The sequence below is a fragment of the Lissotriton helveticus genome, chromosome 5_2 (assembly GCF_964261635.1).
Source record: "Lissotriton helveticus chromosome 5_2, aLisHel1.1, whole genome shotgun sequence".
Classification (NCBI taxonomy): Eukaryota; Metazoa; Chordata; class Amphibia; order Caudata; family Salamandridae; genus Lissotriton; species Lissotriton helveticus.
This window is the reverse complement of record NC_136066.1, coordinates 15,473,246-15,497,698: the sequence shown is the minus strand read 5'-3', so window position 1 is coordinate 15,497,698 and position 24,453 is coordinate 15,473,246. Positions and strand designations below refer to the sequence as shown.

Here is a 24,453-nt window from a genome sequence, read left to right as displayed (position 1 = left end):
TAATCCCTCTATTCACCACCTATCAGCCCCAGCCCTGTCACTCACAGAACCCAGGCAGCAGATACACATCAGAGCAGAGGTGGGCTGAAATGGTTAGGCAAGCAAATACTAACTTTCTAAAAGTAGTATTTGCAAACGCAGGATATTAAAATAAACTTTACTAAAAGATGTATTTTATTATTCTGAGTTCAGGCATACTAAACTTGACTTTCTACCATGCTCTCTGAGTCAGTTAGGATTATAGAGTGTAATAATTCCAGCAGCCCATTCTGGCCTATGAGAACAGGTAGCCTTACAATAGTGAAAAATAAAAATGGCTGTAATTCACTATTAGGACATGCCACACACATCAGGGCTTGTCCTACCTTATGCTTACAATGCGCCCTGCCCTTGGGCCTACCATAGGGGTGACTCACATAAAGTAAAGGGGAGTTTTAGGGGCTGGCAAGTGGGTGCACTTGCCCAGCCAGCATGACAGTTCCAGACTGCACGCAGGTTCTGTAATGGCAGACCCTAGACACATTTTACCAGGCCGCTTCTGTGGGTGGCACAACCAGTGCTGCAGGCCCACTAGCAGCATTTGTATTTACAAGCCCTGGCACTCCTGGTGCATGTTACTGGGGACTGACAGTAAACCAAATAAGCCAATCATGGAAACCAATCACATATACACTTTTCATAGGGAGCACTTGCACTGTGGCACTGATTGGCAGTGGCATAGTGCCCTGAGCAGCTAACACCAGCAAACCATATGAGGCATGTAGGGGTGTTTGTCCCGGTCACTAGCTGGATAGAGGTAAGAGCGAGTCGCTGGGTATGGTTTAAAGGCTTTTTTAGCTCTTCTCTGCTTTAAATGCTCGGGCTTGTGCATGAACTGCGCAATATGTCCAGGTAGAGACCGGATTGTCCAGTTAAGGAGTCACTGGTTATGATGCAAAAGGGAGTAAACAAATAGTCCTAGGGTGATTGGAGAGTCATGTTTCTTAAGGACTGTTCAAAAGAAGTTGCCACAACCGTGGCTCCGGTTCCCTTCTTCCTTCGTGGCTTGTTCTAGACCCAGGCTGCTTCGCGTTGGTGAAGACTGGAAACGGCCTCCGGGGGGGGGAAGAAAACACACAAGACAAGTGTCAGGGGCTCTGTGGCACCTATACACAGTAGGGTAGGGGAAGCGTGCACATCCCACACCGGTCCCTATCAGTGAGGTGCCTAAGTGAGGGATAAAAGTGCTATTGGCACAGTGAAGTGATCAGGTGGCCCACCCACCACCTCTTAAAAGAAAACCCAGTCGCCCCGTCACTCGCCTGTTGCCACGGTCCTCCGTGACCGTGGTTTGGTGAGATCCTGCCTCCTCTGGTTCCCTCAGGGGGGCGGTCTCGCTCGCGTTGTCGGGTGTCTTTTCGGTGTCTTCTGCTCCTCGGAAGCTCGCAGGGGCTACAACATCCTCTTCTCCTCGATCGTTCTCCTCCTCGGTGTCCTTGTTGTTCCTCTCGTATGAACTGGTGTTCGGCTCCTTCTCACACACACCCTTCCCTGCATACCTGGCCATTTGTATCCGTGAGCCGGATGGAGTATCGACCGGCGTTTCCCGGAAGCCTGCAACGCCAACCTCGTTTCTGGTTTGGTCCAGTCCGGCGGCCATCTTGGGTTGGGTCGCGGTGACGGATCCATCACAAGGCACATCAGCAAAAAGTGGAAGGGAGACTCACGCCAAGGTGCCAGGTCTAACAGTTATGGAGAAAGCGCCAAGAAGCATTCAACAAATAATAACATCCCTATAACATAACATCGTCCTATGAAAGGTTCACTTCCTGACACCATTTGTAGTGGTAAATGCTGAGTGGATCACAAGGGACTCTCCATTCACTGTACCTCTTCCTGGCAACGCTGGCAGTGGGACCCGCTGGGTGGATCACATGGCACTCTCCACTGACTGACCCCCTTCCTGGCACCACTGATCAGTGGTCCATCTTAAACGGCTCACTTCCTGGCAGAGCTCGGTAAACGACCCACTTCTTGGCGTGTGAAGCATCCGACTCCCTTGCGTGGCTCTCTCTGGGGTATTGGCTAGCATCTGTCCCGAATGGCTCACTTCTTGCCATGCTCAGCAGCAGTCTCCCTTCCCTGGCTCTCTCTCTCTCACGTTGGCTAGCATCTCTCCTGAGTGGCTCACTTCCTTCTAACCTCACACTTGTTTTTATCTCGCAGGGCCCAGAAGGGAAGCCTGGGAAGCAAGGGCCGCGAGGCATGCTGGGACTCAAGGTAACGCTGTGTTTCCTGTGTCTATGCCCGTCTGTGGCTGGTGGCATGGTGGAAGAAGGTTTGATGCCCACAGAATGTGCTCGCCCCTCACTCCCGGTGTCTGTGCATGTCTGTGGCTGGTGGCATGTTTGAGTTTCCTGTGTCTGTGCCCGTCTGTGGCTGGTGGCATGGCTGCATTTCCTGTGTCTATGCCCGTCTGTGGCATGGTTGAATTTCCTGACAGTGCCCGTCTGTGGCTGGTGGCTTGGTGGAAGAAGGTTTGATGCCCACAGAATGTGCTCGCCCCTCACTCCCGGTGTCTGTGCCCGTCTGTGGCTGGTGGTATGGTTAAAGAAGGTTTGATGCCCACAGAATGTGCTCGCCCCTCGCTCCCGGTGTCTGTGCATGTCTGTGGCTGGTGGCATGTTTGAGTTTCCTGTGTCTGTGCCCGTCTGTGGCTGGTGGCATGGCTGCATTTCCTGTGTCTGTGCCCATCTGTGGCTGGTGGCATGGCTGCATTTCCTGTGTCTGTGCCCTTCTGTGGCTGGTGGCATGGCTGAATTTCCTGTGTCTGTGCCCATCTGTGCGTGGTGGCATGGTGGTAGAAGGTTTGATGCCCACAAGACATGCTCACCCCTCACTCCCGGTTTCTGTGCCCATCTGTGGCTGATGGCATAGATGCATTTCCTGTGTCTGTGCCCGTCTGTGGCTGGTGGCATGGTTGAAGAAGGTTTGATGCCCACAGGACGTGCTCGCCCCTCACTCCCGGTGTCTGTGCCCGTCTGTGGGTGGTGGCATGGTTGAAGAAGGTTTGATGCCTACAGGACATGCTCACCCCTCACTCCCGGTTTGTGTGCCCATCTGTGGCTGATGGCATAGATGCATTTCCTGTGTCTGTGCCCGTCTGTGGGTGGTGGCATGGTTGAAGAAGGTTTGATGCCCACAGGACATGCTCGCCCCTCACTCCCGGTGTCTGTGCACGTCTGTGGCTGGTGGCATGGTTGAAGAAGGTTTGATGCCCACAGTACGTGCTCGCCCTCACTCCCGGTGTCTGTGCCCGTCTGTGGGCGGTGGCATGATTGAAGAAGGTTTGATGCCCACAGGACGTGCTCGCCCCTCACTCCCGGTGTCTGTGCCCGTCTGTGGGCGGTGGCATGGTTGAAGAAGGTTTGATGCCCACAGGACGTGCTCGCCTCTCACTCCCGGTGTCTGTGCCAGTCTGTGGGCGGTGGCATGGTTGAAGAAGGTTTGATGCCCACAGGACGTGCTCGCCCCTCACTCCCGGTGTCTGTGCCCGTCTGTGGCTGGTCGCATGATTGAAGAAGGTTTGATGCCCACAGGACGTGCTCACCCCTCACTCCCGGTGTCTGTACTTGTCCCTTGCAGGGCGCCAAGGGCTTCATGGGACATCTTGGGGAGACCGGTGTTCCAGGAGACATCGGACCCACTGGAAACCAGAGCCCCAAAGGGTCAAGAGGAACCCTCGGCCCAGCGGTGAGTGGGCACGGGGTGGGGGGCGGATGGGCCAACGTGGGGCAGAGGCTGGAGGAAGACAGAGAAAGAGGGAGTGGAAAAGAGTAATGTGTGTGTGTGAGAGAGAGAGAGGAGGGCAGAGAGAGCGAGAGATAGGGGGAGAGAGGAAGAGAGACGGAAGAAAGAGAGGGTGAGAAAGAGCGGTAACAGAGAGAATGGAACAGAGTAATGTTTGAAAGAGAGGGGGGACAGAGAAGAGAGGGAGAGAGAAGACAGAGAGATGGGGACGAGAGAGGGAAGGATATAGAGAGGAGAGGGAGAGGGGGATAGAGAAGATGGTAAAGAGTAATATGTGAGAGAGAGGGAGAAAGAGATTGTGTGAAAGAGAGAGAGAGAGAGAGAGAGGGGGAGAGAGGAGAGAGAGAAGAGAGGAGAGAAGAGAGAGAGACCTGACAACGAGCGGTGCATTGTACACGCCTCACATATGACGCCACACCTGACATGGAGGGGTGCACTGTACATATCTCCCACATATGTCCACACAGCTTACGGGGAAGAGTGCAGTATAGGTTCTTCACACTTGTGTTCACACAGCTGACAGTGACTGGTGCCATGTACATGCCTCACGCTTGTGTCCGCGCAGCTGACAGTGACTGGTGCCATGTACATGCCTCACGCTTGTGTCCGCGCAGCTGACAGTGAGGGGTGCCATGTACATGCCTCACGCTTGTGTCCACACAGCTGACAGTGAGGGGTGCACTGTACCTACCTCACACATGACAGCACACCTGTTATGAGGGATGCACCATCAGCCCCTCACCATGGGGTGCAGCATGCGTGCTTCACTCATCTCTCAACGCACCCTAATGCAGCCTTGTCTTTGTTTCTCCCTAGGGGTCTCCTGGACGGATGGGCGCCCAGGGGGAGCCTGGCATGCCTGGATATGAGGTAAGCCTTCCATGTCTGCCCTGGCACGTGGTACCTCAGCACAAGCTCACACAGAGCACCACAGTCTTTTCACTTCAGTTGAGACTCGTCTGTGTGTCTGTGTCTCCCAGACACGGTCTCAGGGCCGATACCACTAATATTAAGTATTACCAGGTTCGTGGCCAATCCTGGAGTCTCGTTTCACCCGCCTGGCACCGGGGTGTCTGCCAGTAAAGATACCGCAATGGGTAGAGTAATCATGCAGCGACCTGCAGGAGGAAGTCTCACACCAGCGTAGGGCCTCTTGACTTTATGGTGTGGGTCCCGTGTTCATGAAGAGGTTTACGGTGTGTAACTCTCCAATGTTCATGTAGAGGTTTACGGTGCATGTGTCCCATGTTCATGTAGAGGTTTACGGTGCATGTGTCCCATGTTCATGTAGAGGTTTACGGTGCATGTGTCCCATGTTCATGTAGAGGTTTACGGTGCATGTGTCCCGTGTTCATGTAGAGGTTTACGGTGTGTGTCCCATGTTCATGTAGAGGTTTACGGTGCATGTGTCCCATGTTCATGTAGAGGTTTACGGTGCATGTGTCCCATGTTCATGTAGAGGTTTACGGTGCATGTGTCCCGTGTTCATGTAGAGGTTTACGGTGTGTGTCCCATGTTCATGTAGAGGTTTACGGTGATGTGTCCCATGTTCATGTAGAGGTTTACGGTGCATGTGTCCCGTGTTCATGTAGAGGTTTACGGTGTGTGTCCCATGTTCATGTAGAGGTTTACGGTGTGTGTCCCATGTTCATGTAGAGGTTTACGGTGCATGTGTCCCATGTTCATGTAGAGGTTTACGGTGCATGTGTCCCATGTTCATGTAGAGGTTTACGGTGCATGTGTCCCATGTTCATGTAGAGGTTTACGGTGCATGTGTCCCATGTTCATGTAGAGGTTTACGGTGCATGTGTCCCGTGTTCATGTAGAGGTTTACGGTGTGTGTCCCATGTTCATGTAGAGGTTTACGGTGCATGTGTCCCATGTTCATGTAGAGGTTTACGGTGCATGTGTCCCATGTTCATGTAGAGGTATACGGTGCATGTGTCCCGTGTTCATGTAGAGGTTTACGGTGTGTGTCCCATGTTCATGTAGAGGTTTACGGTGATGTGTCCCATGTTCATGTAGAGGTTTACGGTGCATGTGTCCCGTGTTCATGTAGAGGTTTACGGTGTGTGTCCCATGTTCATGTAGAGGTTTACGGTGTGTGTCCCATGTTCATGTAGAGGTTTACGGTGCATGTGTCCCATGTTCATGTAGAGGTTTACGGTGCATGTGTCCCATGTTCATGTAGAGGTTTACGGTGCATGTGTCCCATGTTCATGTAGAGGTTTACGGTGCATGTGTCCCGTGTTCATGTAGAGGTTTACGGTGTCTGTCCCATGTTCATGTAGAGGTTTACGGTGCATGTGTCCCATGTTCATGTAGAGGTTTACGGTGCATGTGTCCCATGTTCATGTAGAGCTTTACGGTGCATGTGTCCCATGTTCATGTAGAGGTTTACGGTGCATGTGTCCCATGTTCATGTAGAGGTTTACGGTGCATGTGTCCCGTGTTCATGTAGAGGTTTACGGTGTCTGTCCCATGTTCATGTAGAGGTTTACGGTGCATGTGTCCCATGTTCATGTAGAGGTTTACGGTGCATGTGTCCCATGTTCATGTAGAGGTTTACGGTGCATGTGTCCCATGTTCATTTAGAGGTTTACGGTGCATGTGTCCCATGTTCATGAAGAGGTTTACGGTGCATGTGTCCCATATTCATGTAGAGGTTTACGGTGCATGTGTCCCATGTTCATGTAGAGGTTTACGGTGCATGTGTCCCATGTTCATGTAGAGGTTTACGGTGCATGTGTCCCATGTTCATGTAGAGGTTTACGGTGCATGTGTCCCATGTTCATGTAGAGGTTTACGGTGCATGTGTCCCATGTTCATGTAGAGGTTTACGGTGCATGTGTCCCATGTTCATTTAGAGGTTTACGGTGCATGTGTCCCATGTTCATGTAGAGGTTTACGGTGCATGTGTCCCATGTTCATGTAGAGGTTTACGGTGCATGTGTCCCATGTTCATTTAGAGGTTTACGGTGCATGTGTCCCATGTTCATGTAGAGGTTTACGGTGCATGTGTCCCATGTTCATGTAGAGGTTTACGGTGCATGTGTCCCATGTTCATGTAGAGGTTTACGGTGTATGTGTCCTATATTCATGTAGCAGTTTACGGTGTGTGTGTCCCATGTTCATGTGTCCTATATTTATGTAGAGGTTTACGGTGTGTGTCCTATATTTATGTAGAGGCTTACGGTGTGTGTCCTATGTTCATGTAGAGGTTTACGGTGTGTGTCCCATGTTCATGTAGAGGTTTACGGTGTGTAACTCTCCAATGTTCATGTAGAGGTTTATGATGTGTGTCCCATGTTCATTGTAGGAAGGGGGAGTCTCTAGTTGGCGCAGTGCAGCACTGGCGACAAGCAGGGACTCTCTCTTCCCCGTCAGGGCTGAGGGTTACCTCTAAGAACAACCTCTGCTTACCCTCTAGGTAGTGTGGCGCAAGCAGTCTAGGCTAATCTCTGGGGCACATAGGGTTAAACATTTGCAATATTACACCATCAACACCAACCCACCACACAATGACACCAAACTGTATTTGTAAAAATATATTCTCTTTATATTTTGTTTACGCAGGCTTGTAAATACAGTCTTGGTTACTTTGAAGGCAGGTTCCAGTTACTCTTTATCAACAGTCACAGTTCTTACTTAAATGCAATCTTGTGGGCCTTCTGCCCAGGTTTTGAAAGGTTCAGATGTCTTATAGCGCCTCAATGCGCTCCCTGCTGTCTCCGCTCGCTTTCCCGGAGGAAATCGGGCCCGGCCTGCCAAAGCTCACGCCTCCCGCGTGAGCCGCGAAAGATACGGCCGGGTCCGCTCTGGGAATGAGTCACCCTTCGGGGCTCGACTCGATGAGAGGGGGCCGCGGGCCACAGGAAGCGTCAGGCGGGGCCTCGGGGGTCAGGAGCAGAGCGAGCCTCTGTCTCAGGAGCGGCTCGCGCTGCAAAGCAGACTGCTGCTGCGAAGCTCCCGGGGCGCCCGAGGTCTCACAGCGCGGTGCGAGCTCAGATTGCAGGACGCTCGCACCGCGAAGGGCAAAAGACAGTACCTTTGGATTCTTTGATGATCTCGGAGCGGACGGCTGCAGGGGGAGCTGTCCCACGTCGCGTTGCTTCCTTGACGGGCGAGGCGAGCTGCGGCTCGAGGCAGCAGATCACGGGTCACCCGGGGGCGGCGGTGCTCGATGGGGTCACAGGTCCTTTCCTCAGGGTTCGCTTCGGTCCTGACGGCGGCGGCTGAGTGTGGCGCAGTGGCAGTACGGTCCCCAAGTGCGGGACGTACCCAGCCAAAGTGCTGGTCGCGGTGAGGCCCCTTCAGTGGGGCAGGCAGGCAGGACGCTGATAGCGGGAGAGGACAAGGGGCGGCAGTCCGTCTTTGCGGGGGAATCTACGGCGCTTGAGCCCAGTAGATCTCGATGCTTGGACCGGACGGGTCCTCCGTTACTTTGCTCTCATGGGGCAGAAAGCAGACGCCGTCACGGTGCTCGGGCCAGCGGCGGCTGGGCCTCACGTTGCTATGGCGACTGGCTTAACCCACGGTCACGGTGTGCAGGGGTGTAGATGCCCTCGTCCTCCTCAATCAGCGCTGCAGCGATAAGCAGCACACACAGCAGATGCCTTGGTCAGGGGGTAGCGCCCACTGTTCCTGGGGCGCTGGTCAGGGGGCAAGTTCAACAGCAAGCCCTTGGAGATCTTTCAGCAGAGTTTGGCACAAAGTTCAAAATAAAAGCAAAAGTCTCTTGTAGTCTTTTCTTCTCCTCTCCTTTGGCAGCAAGGCACCAGACACAGGCCAGAGTCAGCACTCCTCCTTGTAGTCCTTCCAGGTCCTTCTCTTCGGGCAGAGTTTCTTCTGTAGCGCAAACAGGATCTAATTTACAAGGAGCAGGGCTCCTACTTTTATACCCAGTTTCTTTTGTTCTAGCAGGCCAGGGGGGCCTCTGCATAACTGCTCCAGTCTCTGAGCACTTGTTGTGGGTACTTCTGGCTTCTGCATGCAGTGTGAGGGCAGGCACATCAGCCGCTCCCCAGGGGGGCGGAGCCGGCATTGTGAAGACAGGGGCAGCTTGAGCACTTTGTTGACAAGCTTCGGTCCTTCCTGGGCCAGGTGCAGGCTGAGTCATCAGTCGCTCCCAAGGAGGGCGGAGCCAGCATTGTGGAGGCAGAGCACAGCCTGATGCATCATTCAGGGGAAACTCCCACCACCCACTAAGGTGTCATCCTGCTATTCACTACCTGTCAACTCCCAGCCCTGTCACTCACACACACCAGACAGTCAGATCCACATCCAAGCAGAGGCGGGCTGAAATGGTTAGGCCAGCAAAGGCTAACTTTCTAAAAGTAGCATTTGCAAACCCAGGATATTAAAATAAACTTTACTAAAAGAAGTATTTTATTATTCTGAGTTCAGGCATACTAAACATTAATTTCTACCATGTTCCCTGAGCCTGCTGGGATTATAGAGTGTAATAATTCCAGCAGCCCATCTGGCCTAGAAGGGAACTGGTAGCCTTACAATAGTGAAAAACGAATTTGGCAGTAATTCACTATTAGGACATGCCACACACATCAGGGCATGTTCTACCTTATACTTACAATGCACCCTGCCCTCAGGCCTACCATAGGGGTGACTAATATGAAGTTTAAGGGAAGGTTTAGGGGCTGGCAAGTGTGTGCACTTGCCCAGCCAGCTTGACAGTACCAGACTGCACGCAGGTTCTGCAATGGCAGACCCTAGACACATTTTTCAGGCTGCTTCTGTGGGTGGCGCAACCAGCGCTGCAGGCCCACTAGCAGTATTGGCATTCACAAGCCCTGGCACTCCTGGTGCACTTTACTAGGGACTGACAGTAAATCCAATGAACCAATCATGGACATCAATCACATGTACACTTTACAGTAGGGAGCACTTGCACTGCGGCACGGGTTGGCCGTGGCGCAGTGCCCTGAGTAGCGGACACCAGCAAAACATTTGAGGCACAACAGCAAAAAGTGGAAGGGAAACTCACGCCAAGGTGCCAGGTCTAACATTCATGTAGAGGTTTATGATGTGTGTGTGTCCTATGTTGACCCACCTACGGATAGAATGTCAGTGTTGGCAACAGAGGCCTGCCCAAGGGTGGCCATGGTTCCCAATCCTCAGGACTGTATTTTAGTCTATGTGTATGTGAGTCATAGATTCTGCAGGAAGAGCGAAGCGGACGGACGTCCAGTGGGCAGTGTGGAATGCAACTCGGCCCAAAGGTTTCAGAGCCCTTTTCATGAGCACCCGTTGCGTTACACAAGGACATATTCATTTTTGTTAGGCGCGGTGAGATTAAGTGATTTGCCCAGAATCACAGGATGTTGATCGTCATTGACGAGACTTGAACCCGGTTCCCCAGATTTGAGGTCGACTGCCCTAGTCATTAGACCACATCCTCTCGCTGATGGCGTTGATGGTTTTCTCGAAGACCTTGGCTGGAAAGAGGAGCAGGGGTCCGAATTTCTTGAAGTCTCTCGGGCCGGCTGATGGTTTCTTCAGCTGTAGGTCGATCTCGGTGTGTTTCCATTCGTCGGGGAAGGTGGCGTCTCGATGGAGCAGTTGATGGTGTGGTGTAGCTTGTGGCGATGGTGGTGGCGGCTCTATGGAAGATGCGGCTCTGCAGGGCTATGAGGGGGCTCCGAAGTGGCTTTTCTACATGGTATTGAGGGTGTCGTCTGTGGTGAGCATGATCTGTCGAGGGGCGGCGGCATCTTGTGAGGTGGTGGCGGGAGTGATGGGCGGGTCTTGGGTGTCGAAGCTGTCATAGATCTGTTTGATCTTGTGGTAGGTGCTGAGTTTGTTGCAGAGGTCTTGGGAGGGTGAGACGTCTGTGGTCTTGCTGTGGGGTTTGCCGAACTCCTTGACGATGGTGAAGAGCTCTTTGCTGTTGTGTGCGTTGTCATTGATTCTGGTTTAAAGGGCCGTTTTCTTCGCGTTTTCGAGGTGGGTGCGGAGGTGGTGGCTTTGAAGGCTGCGTGGGTTTCTGGGATTTTGTTGTTCCTCAGCAATCAAAATTCTGATCATATTTATGTGACCCATTCACAACCTGCTTCGGAAGCTGCTGTCCTCTGCGCCTACTTGAAAAGCAACAAACCCGACAGAACAAACACCGTGCCCATCAGAATAGACGTCTGGGCTCAACTTGACCCTTACACTCCCAGGAACACCTCACACACCCCTGCAGAGCCTGACAGCTCGAAAGAGGCTGATACACCATGCAAAGCCTCATCCACACAGGAACCCCTCTCACAACCCTACAGAGCCTGACACACCCGACAGAGCCTGACACACCCTGGCAGACTTCACACACCCAGGCACACCTCACACACCCCAACAGACCCTCTCCTACCCCGAAAGAGCCTGACACACCCCGACAGACCCTCACACACCCAGGCCCACCTCAGACACCCCAACAGACCCTCACACACCCCGACAGACCCTCACACACCCTGGCAGACTTCACACACCCCAACAGCCTTACACACCCAGACACACCTCACACACCCCGACAGACCCTCAAATACCCCGACAGAGCCTGACACACCCCAACAGAGCCTGACACACCCCAACAGAGCCTGACACACCCCAACAGAGCCTGACACACCTCAACAACTTCACACACCCAGACACATCTCACACATCCCTACAGACTACAACACCCCCTCGACAGAGCCTGGCATACCACAACGGGCCCTCACACACCCAGGCACACCTCACACACCCCAACAGACCCTCACATTCCCCGATAGAGCCTGGCACACCGCGACACAGTCTGATAAACCCAGAAATAGACTGACACCGCCTGACCCACCACAACAGAGCCACACGCACCCAGGTACACCTGACACCCTCCGTGTCTCATGTTCCCAGGCAAAACTCACACACCCATACAAAGCTTGCCACCTGCTGATAGTCTCATGCCCCCAGACAGACCCCAAACAGCCCATAGAGAGCCCAGAGAGCCTGATAAACACCAAGAGAGCCTCACGCACCCGGGTAGGCCTCACTAGACAACAACACACACAACAGCAAAGAGCTCTTCAGCATCGTCAAAGAGCTCTCCAACCCCAGCGCCGGAAACAACGACATCACTCCCTCGCAAGACCTCTGCGACTCACTCGACACGTTTTTCCACAACAAGATCGCAGACATACACAACAGCTTCAGCGAACAGACCCAACCACAGAACCAATGCTCCCCACCACCACCCTCCGCGACTGGACCCCAGTCAACACCGAAGACATCATTCGGACGATGAACACCATCCACTCTGGATCACCAACCGACCCATGCCCTCACCACGTCTTCAACAATGCCGACTCCGTCATCGCACCCCAACTCCGGGACATCACCAACTGCTCCTTTGACACCGCCACCTTCCCGGAGAGCTGGAAGCACGCCGAACTCAGCGCCCTCCTGAAGAAACCATCAGCAGACCCCACCGACCTCAAGAACTACTGCCCCATCTCGCTGCTCCAGTTTCCCGCCAAAGTAATCGAGAAGATCGTCAACAGACAGCTGGCCGCCTTCCTCGAGACGAACGGATCCCTCGACGACTCACAGTCCGGCTTCCGAGCCAACCACAGCACCAAGACCGCTCTCATCGCAGCCACTGATGACATCTGAACCCTGCTCGACAACGGGGAAACAGCGGCCCTAATCCTCCTGGACCTCTCCGCAGCGTTCGACACTGTCTGCCACTGTACCCTAGTTCAACGCCTCAGCAACGTCGGAATCCAAGAGAAGGCGCTGGAGTGGATCATCTCGTTCCTCACCGGAAGAACTCAGAGAGTCCGCCTCCCCCCGTTCAGTTCTGAGGCCACCGAAGTCATCTACGGCGTACCACAAGGCTCATCACTCAGCCCCACCCTCTTCAACGTGTACATGAGCCCCCTCGCAGCCATCGCTCGCCAACACAACCTCAACATCATCTCCTACGCCGGCGACACCCAGCTGATCCTCTCCCTCACCAACGACCCCGCCACCGCCAGAACTAACCTACACGAAGGGATGAAAGAAGTAGCCGAGTGGATGAAGAACAGCCGCCTGAAACTGAACTCAGACAAGACGGAAGTCCTCATCCTGGGATCATCACCCTCCGCCTGGGACGACTCCTGGTGGCCCACGGCCCTAGGCAGAGCACCCAAACCAACGGACCACGCACGCAACGTGTGCTTCATCCTGGACTCTTCCCTGTCAATGACCAGACAAGTCAACGCCGTCTCGTCTTCATGCTTCAACATCCTACGCATGCTCCGAAAGATCTTCAGATGGATCCCCACTGAAACCAGGAAGTCGGTCACCCAGGCTCTTGTCACCAGCCGACTAGACTACGGAAACACCCTCTACACCGGAACCACAGCCAAAGTGCAGAAAAGACTCCAACGCATCCAGAACGACTCCGCACGACTCATCCTGGACATTCCCCGCCACAGCCACATCTCCAGACACCTGAGAGACCTGCACTGGCTCCCCGTCAGCAAAAGAATCACGTTCCGCCTCCTCACCCACGCACACAAAGCCCTCCACGACCTGGGCCCCAGGTACCTCAACAACCGCCTGACCTTCTACACTCCTACTCGCCAACTACGATCGACCAACCACGCCCTCGCCGCCGTTCCACGCATCCGAAATACCACCATGGGGGGAAGATCCTTCTCCTACCTGGCAGCCAAGACCTGGAACTCCCTCCCCATCCACCTCCGCCTCACCCAAGACCACCTCTCCTTCAGGAAGCAACTGAAGACCTGGCTGTTCGAGCAGTAGCGCCCCCCCCCCCCCAGCGCCTTGAGACCCTCCGGGTGAGTAGCGGGCTATACAAATTTCTTGATTGATTGATTGACACACTCAATAGAGCCTGACACATGCTGACTGAAGTGTACCCACCCAGGCAGACCTCAGCAGCCCAATAGAACCTGTCGTGTATTTCTATAGGTTCTGAATCAGTCCCCCTATTCCTGACCCTATTCTGGTTAAACTAACTATCAAGTTAACTAACAGTCAGCCCATGAGACATGAAAACCCCCATGATGCAGATACCGTTATCTGACGCAGTCACACTACGGCACAGGAACGTGTTATCTGATTAGGTCATAACGCTTGAGATCTAATTAGACAAGCGACATTCCTCCAGCCCCTGATAAGGCATACGACGTTCTCATAACAAATCAAACCTATGACAACCTGGATAATCCGTGCGGCCATTGTTTTGATTTCACAGAGAACTTTAGTAAAGAATGTGCTAACGAGCAAGTCGTATGACATCTTTATTGACGTACCTATGTCCATCCTTACGTCAATCTCGGCACCTTTAAGGTATAAATATTGCCGACCTTGCCCTATGCAAACACACGCGTGGTGACAAGACGGAGCAGCCACACTTGCCGAAGCCGAGAGCAGAAGCAGACCCCGCTGGCAGCAGCCCCGCCTTCCTGACGCGCTGAGAGACGCGCTGCTATCTCAAGCCGAGAGACCCAGCACCGGCGCTTCTGGGCAGCCCTCGCAGGCAGCCTGGAATATCGAGAGCAGAGAAAGAGATACCATTCCTCATTCATCCTAAATTCCAGGTACAGAACTGAATAACCCCTCGCAGAGAATTCTTTTGTTATTCACTTGGCAAAAACAAACTTAACTTAAACTGTAACTTTCTATTCCCGCCCACGCATTAGACTTAGGTCAGGTACACGGGGTAGGCGTATTTAGAAACACCAGTTGAGAACGTTTAGTCAAATGTATATGTGTATGTAAATATATTTTAATCATTTTAAAACATCATATGGCTCAGAAACCATATCAATGTTTTTACAGTATTATTTTATACTATTGCTTTTAATGTATGCACTTTACTTAACTATAAGTATTGCAATAATATCGATCCATTTCTCATGTATGAGAAAAGAGACTGATCAATAAATAACACCTTTTTATTGAACACGCCCGTCTCTTCCTATTCTCTACATTCTGATGAGACTAAGAATGCACGTACTGACTGAGTAAAATAATTGCCTTGTGCTCACACGACTCTGGAGATTGACTCTTGATTAGGGGAGAGCAAAGTTGTCATGTTCTATGGTTGTCAGAAACTAAATCCCTTCTTGTCTAATCAGGGAAGTTAATCCTTCCTTGAACATTCGAGAAAGTTTCTAGCGAACTCTGAGCTTAGCTGGCAAACCCAAAAATTAAGTCTAGTATCAACAGTAGTAGACCTAGTTAACGTCTGGTCTAGGCCTTTACTGCTGTAGGTACTATTCCAATGCGCAGAGCCTATTGGGAAAATAGGAGCTACACTACATGGCGCCCAACGCGTTTGGAAAGGGCGATAAAACTAACGTAAGACATTTAGAGTAACTCAGTCGTGCTTTCTCACTCAGACCCCTTTTCCCAAATACTCCAAAGACGTCTGGAGTGGGTGAAAGGTTATATCCTCCAAAACCTCGCAGGAGGGAACTCCTATGTATGGTTTTTGGTCAAGTCAACGTTGAAGGATAAACAGTGTTCCAAAAATATTGTGCATCTAATCTCTGTTTCCATAAAGAAACCTGATCTGCAAATAAACATAATACCATCCTGTCTGTCAAATGGGAGACAGTGATGAAGAAAGAGAGGCAGTTAGATTAGCAACTGAACTCGCAGATGCTGAAGCTACCATGCAAGCAGCAGACGCGGATATAATACTCATTCCGGTCATTAAAAGGAGATCTATAACCTTAAAACTTATAGAAAATGGACTGACACCTAGAGGTGGTACAGTCATATTCGTAATCGAGGCACACGAATATCGGCAGACAGAGGTATACTATACATGGATACATTTTCCAGCAGCAAATGCTGTAACAAAGTACTTCCACTATTACAAAGTAGAGGAACCTCCTAATGAGTACACTCCTTTCGAGGAGGTGGAAGTACCACTCAAATTCCAAGAGCATTTGCTCTTATTTGATGGCGCCCTAAAACATAACAATCACATTACAAGGCTCGGTCCTTTAGGAAGACCAGGAGCAACGTGGCCGGTCTTAGCCGGATACACACCACATCCAGACATCGAAAGAATGCCTGCAGCAGAGCTGTTAATACAGCTAAAACAACTACTAAAAATTCATAGACAATTAGTTCAGTATGTAATGCGGACTTCAACAATTCAGCCAGCGATTAAACTTCCACAGCTGACCCCTCACCAGGGGAACACAAATAAAATTACACCACAGAACATCCAATCATGCCTAGGTAAAGTTCCAGCTAAACGGGAACAAATACCATTCTGGTTGGCACAGAAAATTACCCAAATAGAGGCGGTGTTTCCTGACACCACCCCATTAGAAAAACACAGGATTCTGACTATATGTCTCCCAATGGGAATCGCACCACACATTGAGGACTGTGACACTTGGGGTACAGTCTTTGCTTCCATCTACACAAAAACGCACGGTGTTCCATCCATTTCGGTAATACCAGATGTGCTAAAACAAATTCAAGATGAATACGGTCCAGAACCTGCTTTAACTCTTGGTATGAAATTACTGAAAGACTTCAAGCAGGTCTCGGCTATATTATTAGCCAACATAAAAGGTGAAGCAGCAAACGTGGCGATCCGCCAGAGGTTAAAAGAGACAGATATAGCAGACCAACCAGCTGAAATTGCCAGAATCATAGAAAAATCCTATGAAGAACTAGGCAGAGATAGTCTAGGTGGAATACCAGTAAAACCGCAACTGACTACAAGTCCAGAAAAAATATTTTTTAATAATAATAATTCACCAAAAAAGAACTGGGATGGAAATAAACAATCCAATCCTAAAGAAAAGAAATTCCAGTCCCGAGGAAGGTCTCCTAGGCGAAGAGAGAAATCTCCAAACCTAAGACAGAGGTCACCGCAGAGTGACCCCTCGGGGAATAGATATAACCTTAGAAATAGGGATAATATTAAAAAACCTGATAGATATCAAGACATTGATACACGTCCCTCTCAATCTTTTCAGACTTCCTCGCAGAAATCGGAAAGAAGAGGACGATCAGAAGAGCACGCCAAGTCCAAAGACAAGGAACCTGCTCAACTGAAAAAGAAATTACAATTTCCAAAAAAGAAGGTAGCCAGTATCAAGGTAGTTAACAATGCCGAGAATACTGAGGACACAACTGAAAAACGGAGAGTGGGCTCAGACAATGCTAGACAGCGCAGCAGAGGTGAGCATAGCTCGCAAAGTCCTTATGAATCATCTGGAGACAGTGGACACGAATGAATACCTTCAAGTGGAAACTGCAGACACCAGAGTTAGCAAGCCCCACAAGATATACGAGATAACATTACGTATAGAGGGAGTTAAGACTAGGAAAATAAGGGGACTATTTTGGGATAATCTCTCCAAGGGCTATGATATCCTTCTAGCTGAAAAAGACTGGCCACCAGAGTTTGTCAGGGAGTGCCCTCATGGCGAAGAAGTAATTATGCCTGCCTTCTCGAATCAAATACCGATTCATAAAAAATATACACTTGCTAGAAAGTGGGCAGTGGCCTTAGCACCTGCTTTATATAAAAATCACGTAGGATGGGATGAGGATTCTCCTCCTCACAAAATCCAGTTAAAATCACAACCAACTGCACAGAGGCAGTACCCAATTAAGCAAGAAGCTAAAAAAACAGGTAAATGAAATACTAGATCAGCTAGAATACCGGGGGGTGATTGAAACTTGCACCTCACAAATGAACAATCCTTTGTTTCCGGTCTCCAAACCAGACAATTCATACCGTCTAGTTTTGGATTACCGACACCTTAACACATGTTGCAAAACTTTTGCAGTGCAAAACTCACACAGTGCTGCACTAATGAATAACATAGTGCGTAAAAAATACAAAACAACCTTGGACATCTCCAATGGATTCTTTTGTCAAAATATAGCACCAGAAAGCAGATATTTAACTGCATTCTCAGTAAATGGCACTCAAAAACAATTCTGTCGGTTAGCCCAGGGGTACAAGAACAGCCCGGGGGTATTCTCAGCGAGAGTAACAGAATTACTACAACTATATGATGATGAAGCATTATCTTATGTTGATGACATTTACTTAACAGATGATGACTTGGAGACTCACTTGAAAAGAGTGAACACCATAATTCTTGGGTTCGCTGCAGAGGGTTACAAATTCAACTTTAAAAAATCCAGAATTGCCCATCTGACAGTCCTATTCTTAGGATATGAGTTATCAAGTGAAGGGAAAAGCCTGGCAGACAATTTCCTAGAGAAATGTGCCGTAATCCAAGCTCCTAAAACACTAAAAAACCTACAGTCAATTCTAGGCTTCCTAAATTTCGGAAGAACATACATTGCAAATTACGCAGAAAGGGTCAAACCCCTTTACGATCTAATTAAACCAGACTTTAAAAGATCCAGTTGGACTCAAACACACACAGAAATTTTGAGATCCTTACAAACAGACATGCTAATTAAAACAAAATTAGAAACACGTGATAATACACGCAACCTTGTGATCCGAGTCATCCCAGGGAGATGCGGATTCACATACCTAACCTCTAATGAGGGAGAAAAGGTACCAATTGCATTCAAATCACACTTGTACACTAAGGCTGAAATGAAATTTAGCCCAACGGAAAAAATTCTTACAGCAACACAGACAGCTATAGCAAAAGAACGAGCCCTGGCACAAGGTAAACGAATAGTAATCGTGACACCAATACCAGCCTTAGAGGCGGTAACAAAGGCAAGCATTCCAAATGCTAAAGCGCTCCATCCGAGATGGATACAATGGGCTAACTCTCTTGCTGCAACAGACGTGGTGTACGAATTTGATCCTTACTTAAAAACACAAGAATTTCTCCAATATGAATTTGAATGTCCTCCGCCGACCGAAATTCTGCCTCTAGAACACTACGGCTGTATAATATATACAGACGGATCAGCACAACCCGCAGTAGGGGGTAAACAAGCTTACAGTGCTGCGTGCGCGATTGTTAAAGGTCGTTGGCACGAAGGGAAATTTAAACCAACCCTCACTAAAACACAATCTCTAGGAGATTGCACAGCTCAGCGAGCTGAACTACTAGCATTCAAGATGGCGCTTGAAAATACTGATCGAGAATTCCCCACACTTATAGTGTGCGATTCGTATTATTGCGTTCAGTCTTATAATGAATACTTGCAGATCTGGCTTCAGAACGGTTTCAAGGATGCAAAGGGTGGCACAATCAAGCATAAAATGCTCTGGGAACAAGTAGCTCTTTTACAAAAAGAACTACCAAAGACTCACGTGATACATACACTGAGTCATCAACGTGATGGCGTTCACGTTGCAGGGAATTCATTGGCTGATGAGGCCGCGAAAGCAGCTGTGCAAACGGCTTCCGTAGCTGCCGTCACCCGGTCAAAAACAAAAATAGACAGCGAAATATTACAAGCTGTCAGCGCTTCAGAAAAGGATTCGATAGAACCACTCCCTAAAGGCTTTCCAGTAAAATACTCATACATAACTGATGCAAACAATGTTCCTTTTGCTCGAATCCCTGGAGTGGGGGATAGGGCAATTCCAAACATGGAACATAGGTTAGGACTAATAATAGTGGCACACGAAGGGCTTGCTTCTATTCATGCTGGCGTCTCAGCCACAGTATCATTATTAAAACAGAGATACTGGTGGCCACAGATGAGAAGACAAACAAGGAACTATGTTCTAGCATGTGAAATATGTCAAAAAATGAAAGTATCAACGGTGAGACGTCCAGCGCAGACGCCCCTTCTAATCTCAGATAAACCATTAGCCTGTGTTTATCTAGACCACTGCGGTCCCTTACAAAGGGATGGTAACTATAAATATATCTTGGTCGCAGTGGACTCATGCACGAGCTTTATATGGATATGGCCCCAGCGAACGGCTGACGCCAGAACTGTTATAAAAGATTTGCGGGTCTTCATCGGCACATACGCAATTGGCATTCTGCATTTGGACAATGGTCCTGCTTTTAGCTCTCGGGCTTATAAGGAGGCCATGGTCAGCATGGGCGTGCAATTGCGGTACTCTTGTCCATTTCACCCTGAGGGGAACGGAATTGTTGAAAGAAAAAACCGTGACATAAAGCAATCTATAACGGCAAAGGTATTAGGTTCGGGAGCTGGGTGGGTCAAACATCTAATAAGTGTCCAACGTAGTCTAAATAACTTGCCAAGAAATTCTCTGAGGGGATTCAGTCCGTACGAATTATTATTCGGAACTAGGATGTTGATCTCTGACCTTGATAGTCAGACTTCAGTGGTAATAGAAAAAACCTTTGATGTCAAAGACCGTTTGGCTATTTTGCAGGACTTAAACAAAACAAGAAAAGACCTGAGCAACATACAGTTGAAACAACAGCCAACAACCACTGAAGAATCACCACCTGTCCCAGCAAGACCTGTCTGGATTCCAAAAGTCGGGGATCTAGTCAGGGAGAAGATCGCGGTAAAGAAGGAATTTGGGCCTTCTTACAGAAAAGCAGTTCCTGTCTTGTCTGTCAACGGGACAAGATCAGTTGTACTACCGCCACTTGCTGGAAAAAAGGAGAACCGAGTTGTATCCATCGACCTGGTAAAACCACAACATGTGGCCGATAACAAACAGTAGGCCAAGTGGACTCCCAATAAGTAGCAGAACACCAAGGTTTGCTACCAGTACAGAGGTCCTAACAAAGAGGCTCATCACATTCGAAACGCCTACAGAAGAACAACAAGGACTATGCAACAATGCAATAGAACTCAGACCTCTGAAAACCCAAATAAAAACATTTAGCATAGACACACCAATCTATACTGAAGTACCAAGTGAAAATGCAAGAAACAAAAATCCTGAACCAATTGGAACAATTGACAGAACTGCATCCGGTTACTTCATAAACTTCGATGATTCCTCTGAAGGTTTCAGTGAATCAAAGACACAGCCATCATCCAAATCCTTTAAAGACAAAGCTAAGGAACTTTTGAAACAACTGAAAGAAACATATCTGGTTTCTCCATGGATTGAATTTTGGGTGGGTTTTGGTGCATTTATCCTCATACTTTGGCTCATCATGGTATTTACTTTGGGACGCTTCATTGAGGGAAAATATGCTAAAATGGACACAGCAAGTCAGAACATCAACTTGGTCCTCAAACCACACACATCTTCGCACGTCGAGAAAAGAGAACTTTCTTCAGAACTTTCTTCAGCCAACTTCACAGCAATTCCAATACCTGGTGGGGTAGCCTGGGACAACACTGACTATGAAATTTATGGTCCGGTCGAGATCCTGAAATATCCACACCAAATCAAGATCTCCTTGAGTGACTTTGCAAAACCAAACTCATTTGCTGATGATTGGGACTTTGAAAGTATTAACAATATGATGTCTGACTTAGTAATGTCTAAATTTACAAAACATGATTATTTGCAAGGTTCTACAAATTATGATAGTATGTATTGCTATAACCATTATGGTAACCATTTCTTGCATAAATCTGCACAACCTAGAAATGTTTTAAATTATAATCAATGGGAACATTGTGCAACACCTCCAAAAGGGAGTTCAAGAACCGTTTATGACAAATATTCATACTTTCAAGGTTTTAACACAAGTAATGCTGAAACATTTTATTACAAATTGTCAAACAAGACAGGGATGAAAACCATGATAACCAACACAAAATTGATATATTCATATTCATTCTTTGAAAATATGAATACTTTTGGATTTGATTATTGGGACAAAAATGTTGATTTGAAAAGTGTTTGGGGTACAAAAGAATGGCAAGTACAGGGTTTAGAAGCTTTGTTTAGAGCCTGCATGATCCCAGAACAAATGATATTTTTAAATGACACTGTTCAACAAACCACCTGTCTTGGCTTAGCCAAAATCAAAGATTTAAATAACCTGTCTATTCCAAAGCCAACAATGTTTAGCAATAACTCTGATACAGATGAAGAAATAGACATAAACCATATACTTAACCAAAACAGAACACATCCTGATTGGAAACAATGGTTGATCTGGCCCACAGATACAAATAACTGTCAAGATAGATTCCTGAATAAAACACAGGGTTTCAAAATGACCAGGCCAGACCCAAGATATCCCCAAAGACATCACCCAGGGATAATAACAACCTACAGTGTGGGCAAATTATGCCTTCAATGGCTTCAAACTTCCACACTGCCTGAAATTAAGCAACACCTAACTTTACTTACTGATGGTGCTGACTTGCGTGATTTCATACTGGGACCACGCAAACAGCGTCAAAAGCGTTTCTTAGCAGCCTCTGTATATGCAGCATACAATGAGGCCTGGAAGGTTACTCAAATTGAAACAGCAGAGAGAATACGGGAAATTGACCGTATTAATTTGGAAAAATCACTTTCTGTAGTGGACAATGGGTTAATGACTCTGTCCTCCAGAATTTTTTCATTGGACAGCATTGTGTCTTCAGCAATCGATATATTATCGCAAGACTTACTGTTATTACAACATGGTCAGTCACAATTGCGTTCCATTGTACAGCTTGGCTGGACGTTACAAAATCTGCGTTCAGGCTATGTGCCTTGGCGTTTAATCAACACAACGTCACTATTCCAAATCTTTAACCTTACTGATAGACAAATCGGTATGGCGCAAAAGGGTGCTGATTATACAATCTTGAGCATTGAAAAACTAGAAAGATTACCAATGACAATGTCAGAACGACCTGTCAGTGAATGGATAATCCACGGAATCATAAATATTCCAATCTCAACCTTCAGGTTTCAATACTGCCAAAAATATATACAGGCTGGCATGTACGAGAAATTGGGAAAGGGGTACCTTAAAACAACTTGGAACCTGCCCTATTCACATGCATGTGTCAGTAATAAAGGACAGAAAGTGTTTCTTAGTGGCAACAATTGTGCTATGTCACTAAGCGGCACGCTTCTGTGTAACGGTATTAGTTTGCACGGAGCCTGTGAAGGGAATTCATACAACCTTTCATGTCACCAGCAAGGCGCACCTGCAACTGAAATAGAACCATTCTTTCAAAGACTCTATAATGGGAGTTACATTCTTATTGTAGACCGCAGATGTTGTAGTCTTATGCCCGGGACTCCTTATCTAGTAACTACAACGGCGAAGGTCAAGTGCTGTGGACGTTCTTTGTTCCCCAGCTCCTTTCCAGACAGGGAGGCAAGGGCATGGCCCAGTTTGAAAATTACTTCTATTCGAATAGACACTTTAAGCAGAATGAAAACAGTGCTTCTTCAGACGCCTACAAGGCTCAAGTCATCAAAAGAAACGTATGATCTACAAGTCGCAAGGACGACTGCAGAGATACATACATTATTATCAACCAATTCCCCCGTACATTTCGCGGAAATCCTGAGCGAAATCTTAAATATTTCTGATACCACTGGGGTCTCAAAGGTATTTAAGACAGTATTTTCGATGGCATTAACACCATTCAAAGCCATACTGGGTATTTTTCCAGATTTCGTCCATTCGATTTTTGGCGGACTTCCCCTGATCCTGGGACTAATTGCAGGAATCCTATTCCTAGTCCTTATTTTTCGGTATGGCAACCCATGTCACAGATCAAACTCTCGCGACAATGGAAGATACGATCCTAGCCATTGGATACCGGGACCGGATATCAAAAATCCTGGGACTCTCCCGGCTTAGAGACCTAAATATGACTTGGTTTCTATCATTTCGACCAATGTGGCAAAGGTGTGTTTTACCTGTACTAAGGTGTCTGCTATGCGGAGAAGAATGCGTGTTAGACACCTGTCTGACGCTACAATCGGATGCGCCGGTGGATGCAGATACACTGTTGGTTCCTACCAAGGTTCACGCTTTGTGCTGCCCTCAAAGGCTGCCAATCCTGATGACGGCATTCCTGGAATCTTCACCACTACGATTGAAGGGTAGTGAAGTTCAAGATGAAAGCAGCATCGAACAGGTACGACCTTCTGTCAGCAATGCGAATCAGAATGTCAATGGAGACAATCATGCGCACGAATGCATGGTTACCCCTATTTCCGACTTAGTGGAACTTTCCCATGAAGCTGTTGACAGTTTTTTCGAAAGCCTGAATGATATGATGTTCTCTCCGGAACAGAAATAGAGACTTTTGAGTAAACTCGCACACGGCGTTCCCTGAATTCGGCCTTCAACTTTAAAAATAAAGTCACATGAACAATTACAATCCAGTTCACGGACAGCAATTTTTTCAGCAAGCCCCTAAAATATTTTTCTATATATTTTTTCCGGGACACTGATCTTCTGCTTAAAGTAAGAAACTATTCCTAGAGAACTAAGATTTCTATTTTTAGATACTTTATAGACTTTAGCTGCCCGCTGGTATGTTCACAAATATATTTTATTATGTGATGAAATGGTCTCGACCTTCCTTTCTGTATAGCCATATTAAGAGCCATTTCATGTGTATTTCTCATATACCAAAAAGCAATAATGCATAACAATACGTGTTTACTTTTGCATTTAATTCATAGCTTAAGTGCATACAATATATATGACTGCAATTTTTCAGTATATTTGAAAATTTCGAAATGCATTTATGTATTTTGGGGTGGTAAGGTATACACTATACTCTATAGTATGTTGTACTATGTTATACTATGCATAGATTAGTAGATATGAC

At 48.2% G+C, this 24,453-nt stretch overlaps 1 protein-coding gene across 1 annotated transcript in view; it reads left to right on the top strand.

Annotated features, from left to right (window-relative positions):
• Positions 1–24,453, top strand: part of COL27A1 (collagen type XXVII alpha 1 chain) — a 1,232,768-nt gene that overhangs the window by 1,018,015 nt on the left and 190,300 nt on the right. Inside the window, exons 38-40 of the mRNA XM_078646681.1 lie at positions 2,206–2,259; positions 3,625–3,732; positions 4,606–4,659. Of these exons, the coding sequence (XP_078502807.1) occupies positions 2,206–2,259; positions 3,625–3,732; positions 4,606–4,659 (216 nt within the window). The remainder of the gene's footprint in view (positions 1–2,205; positions 2,260–3,624; positions 3,733–4,605; positions 4,660–24,453) is intronic.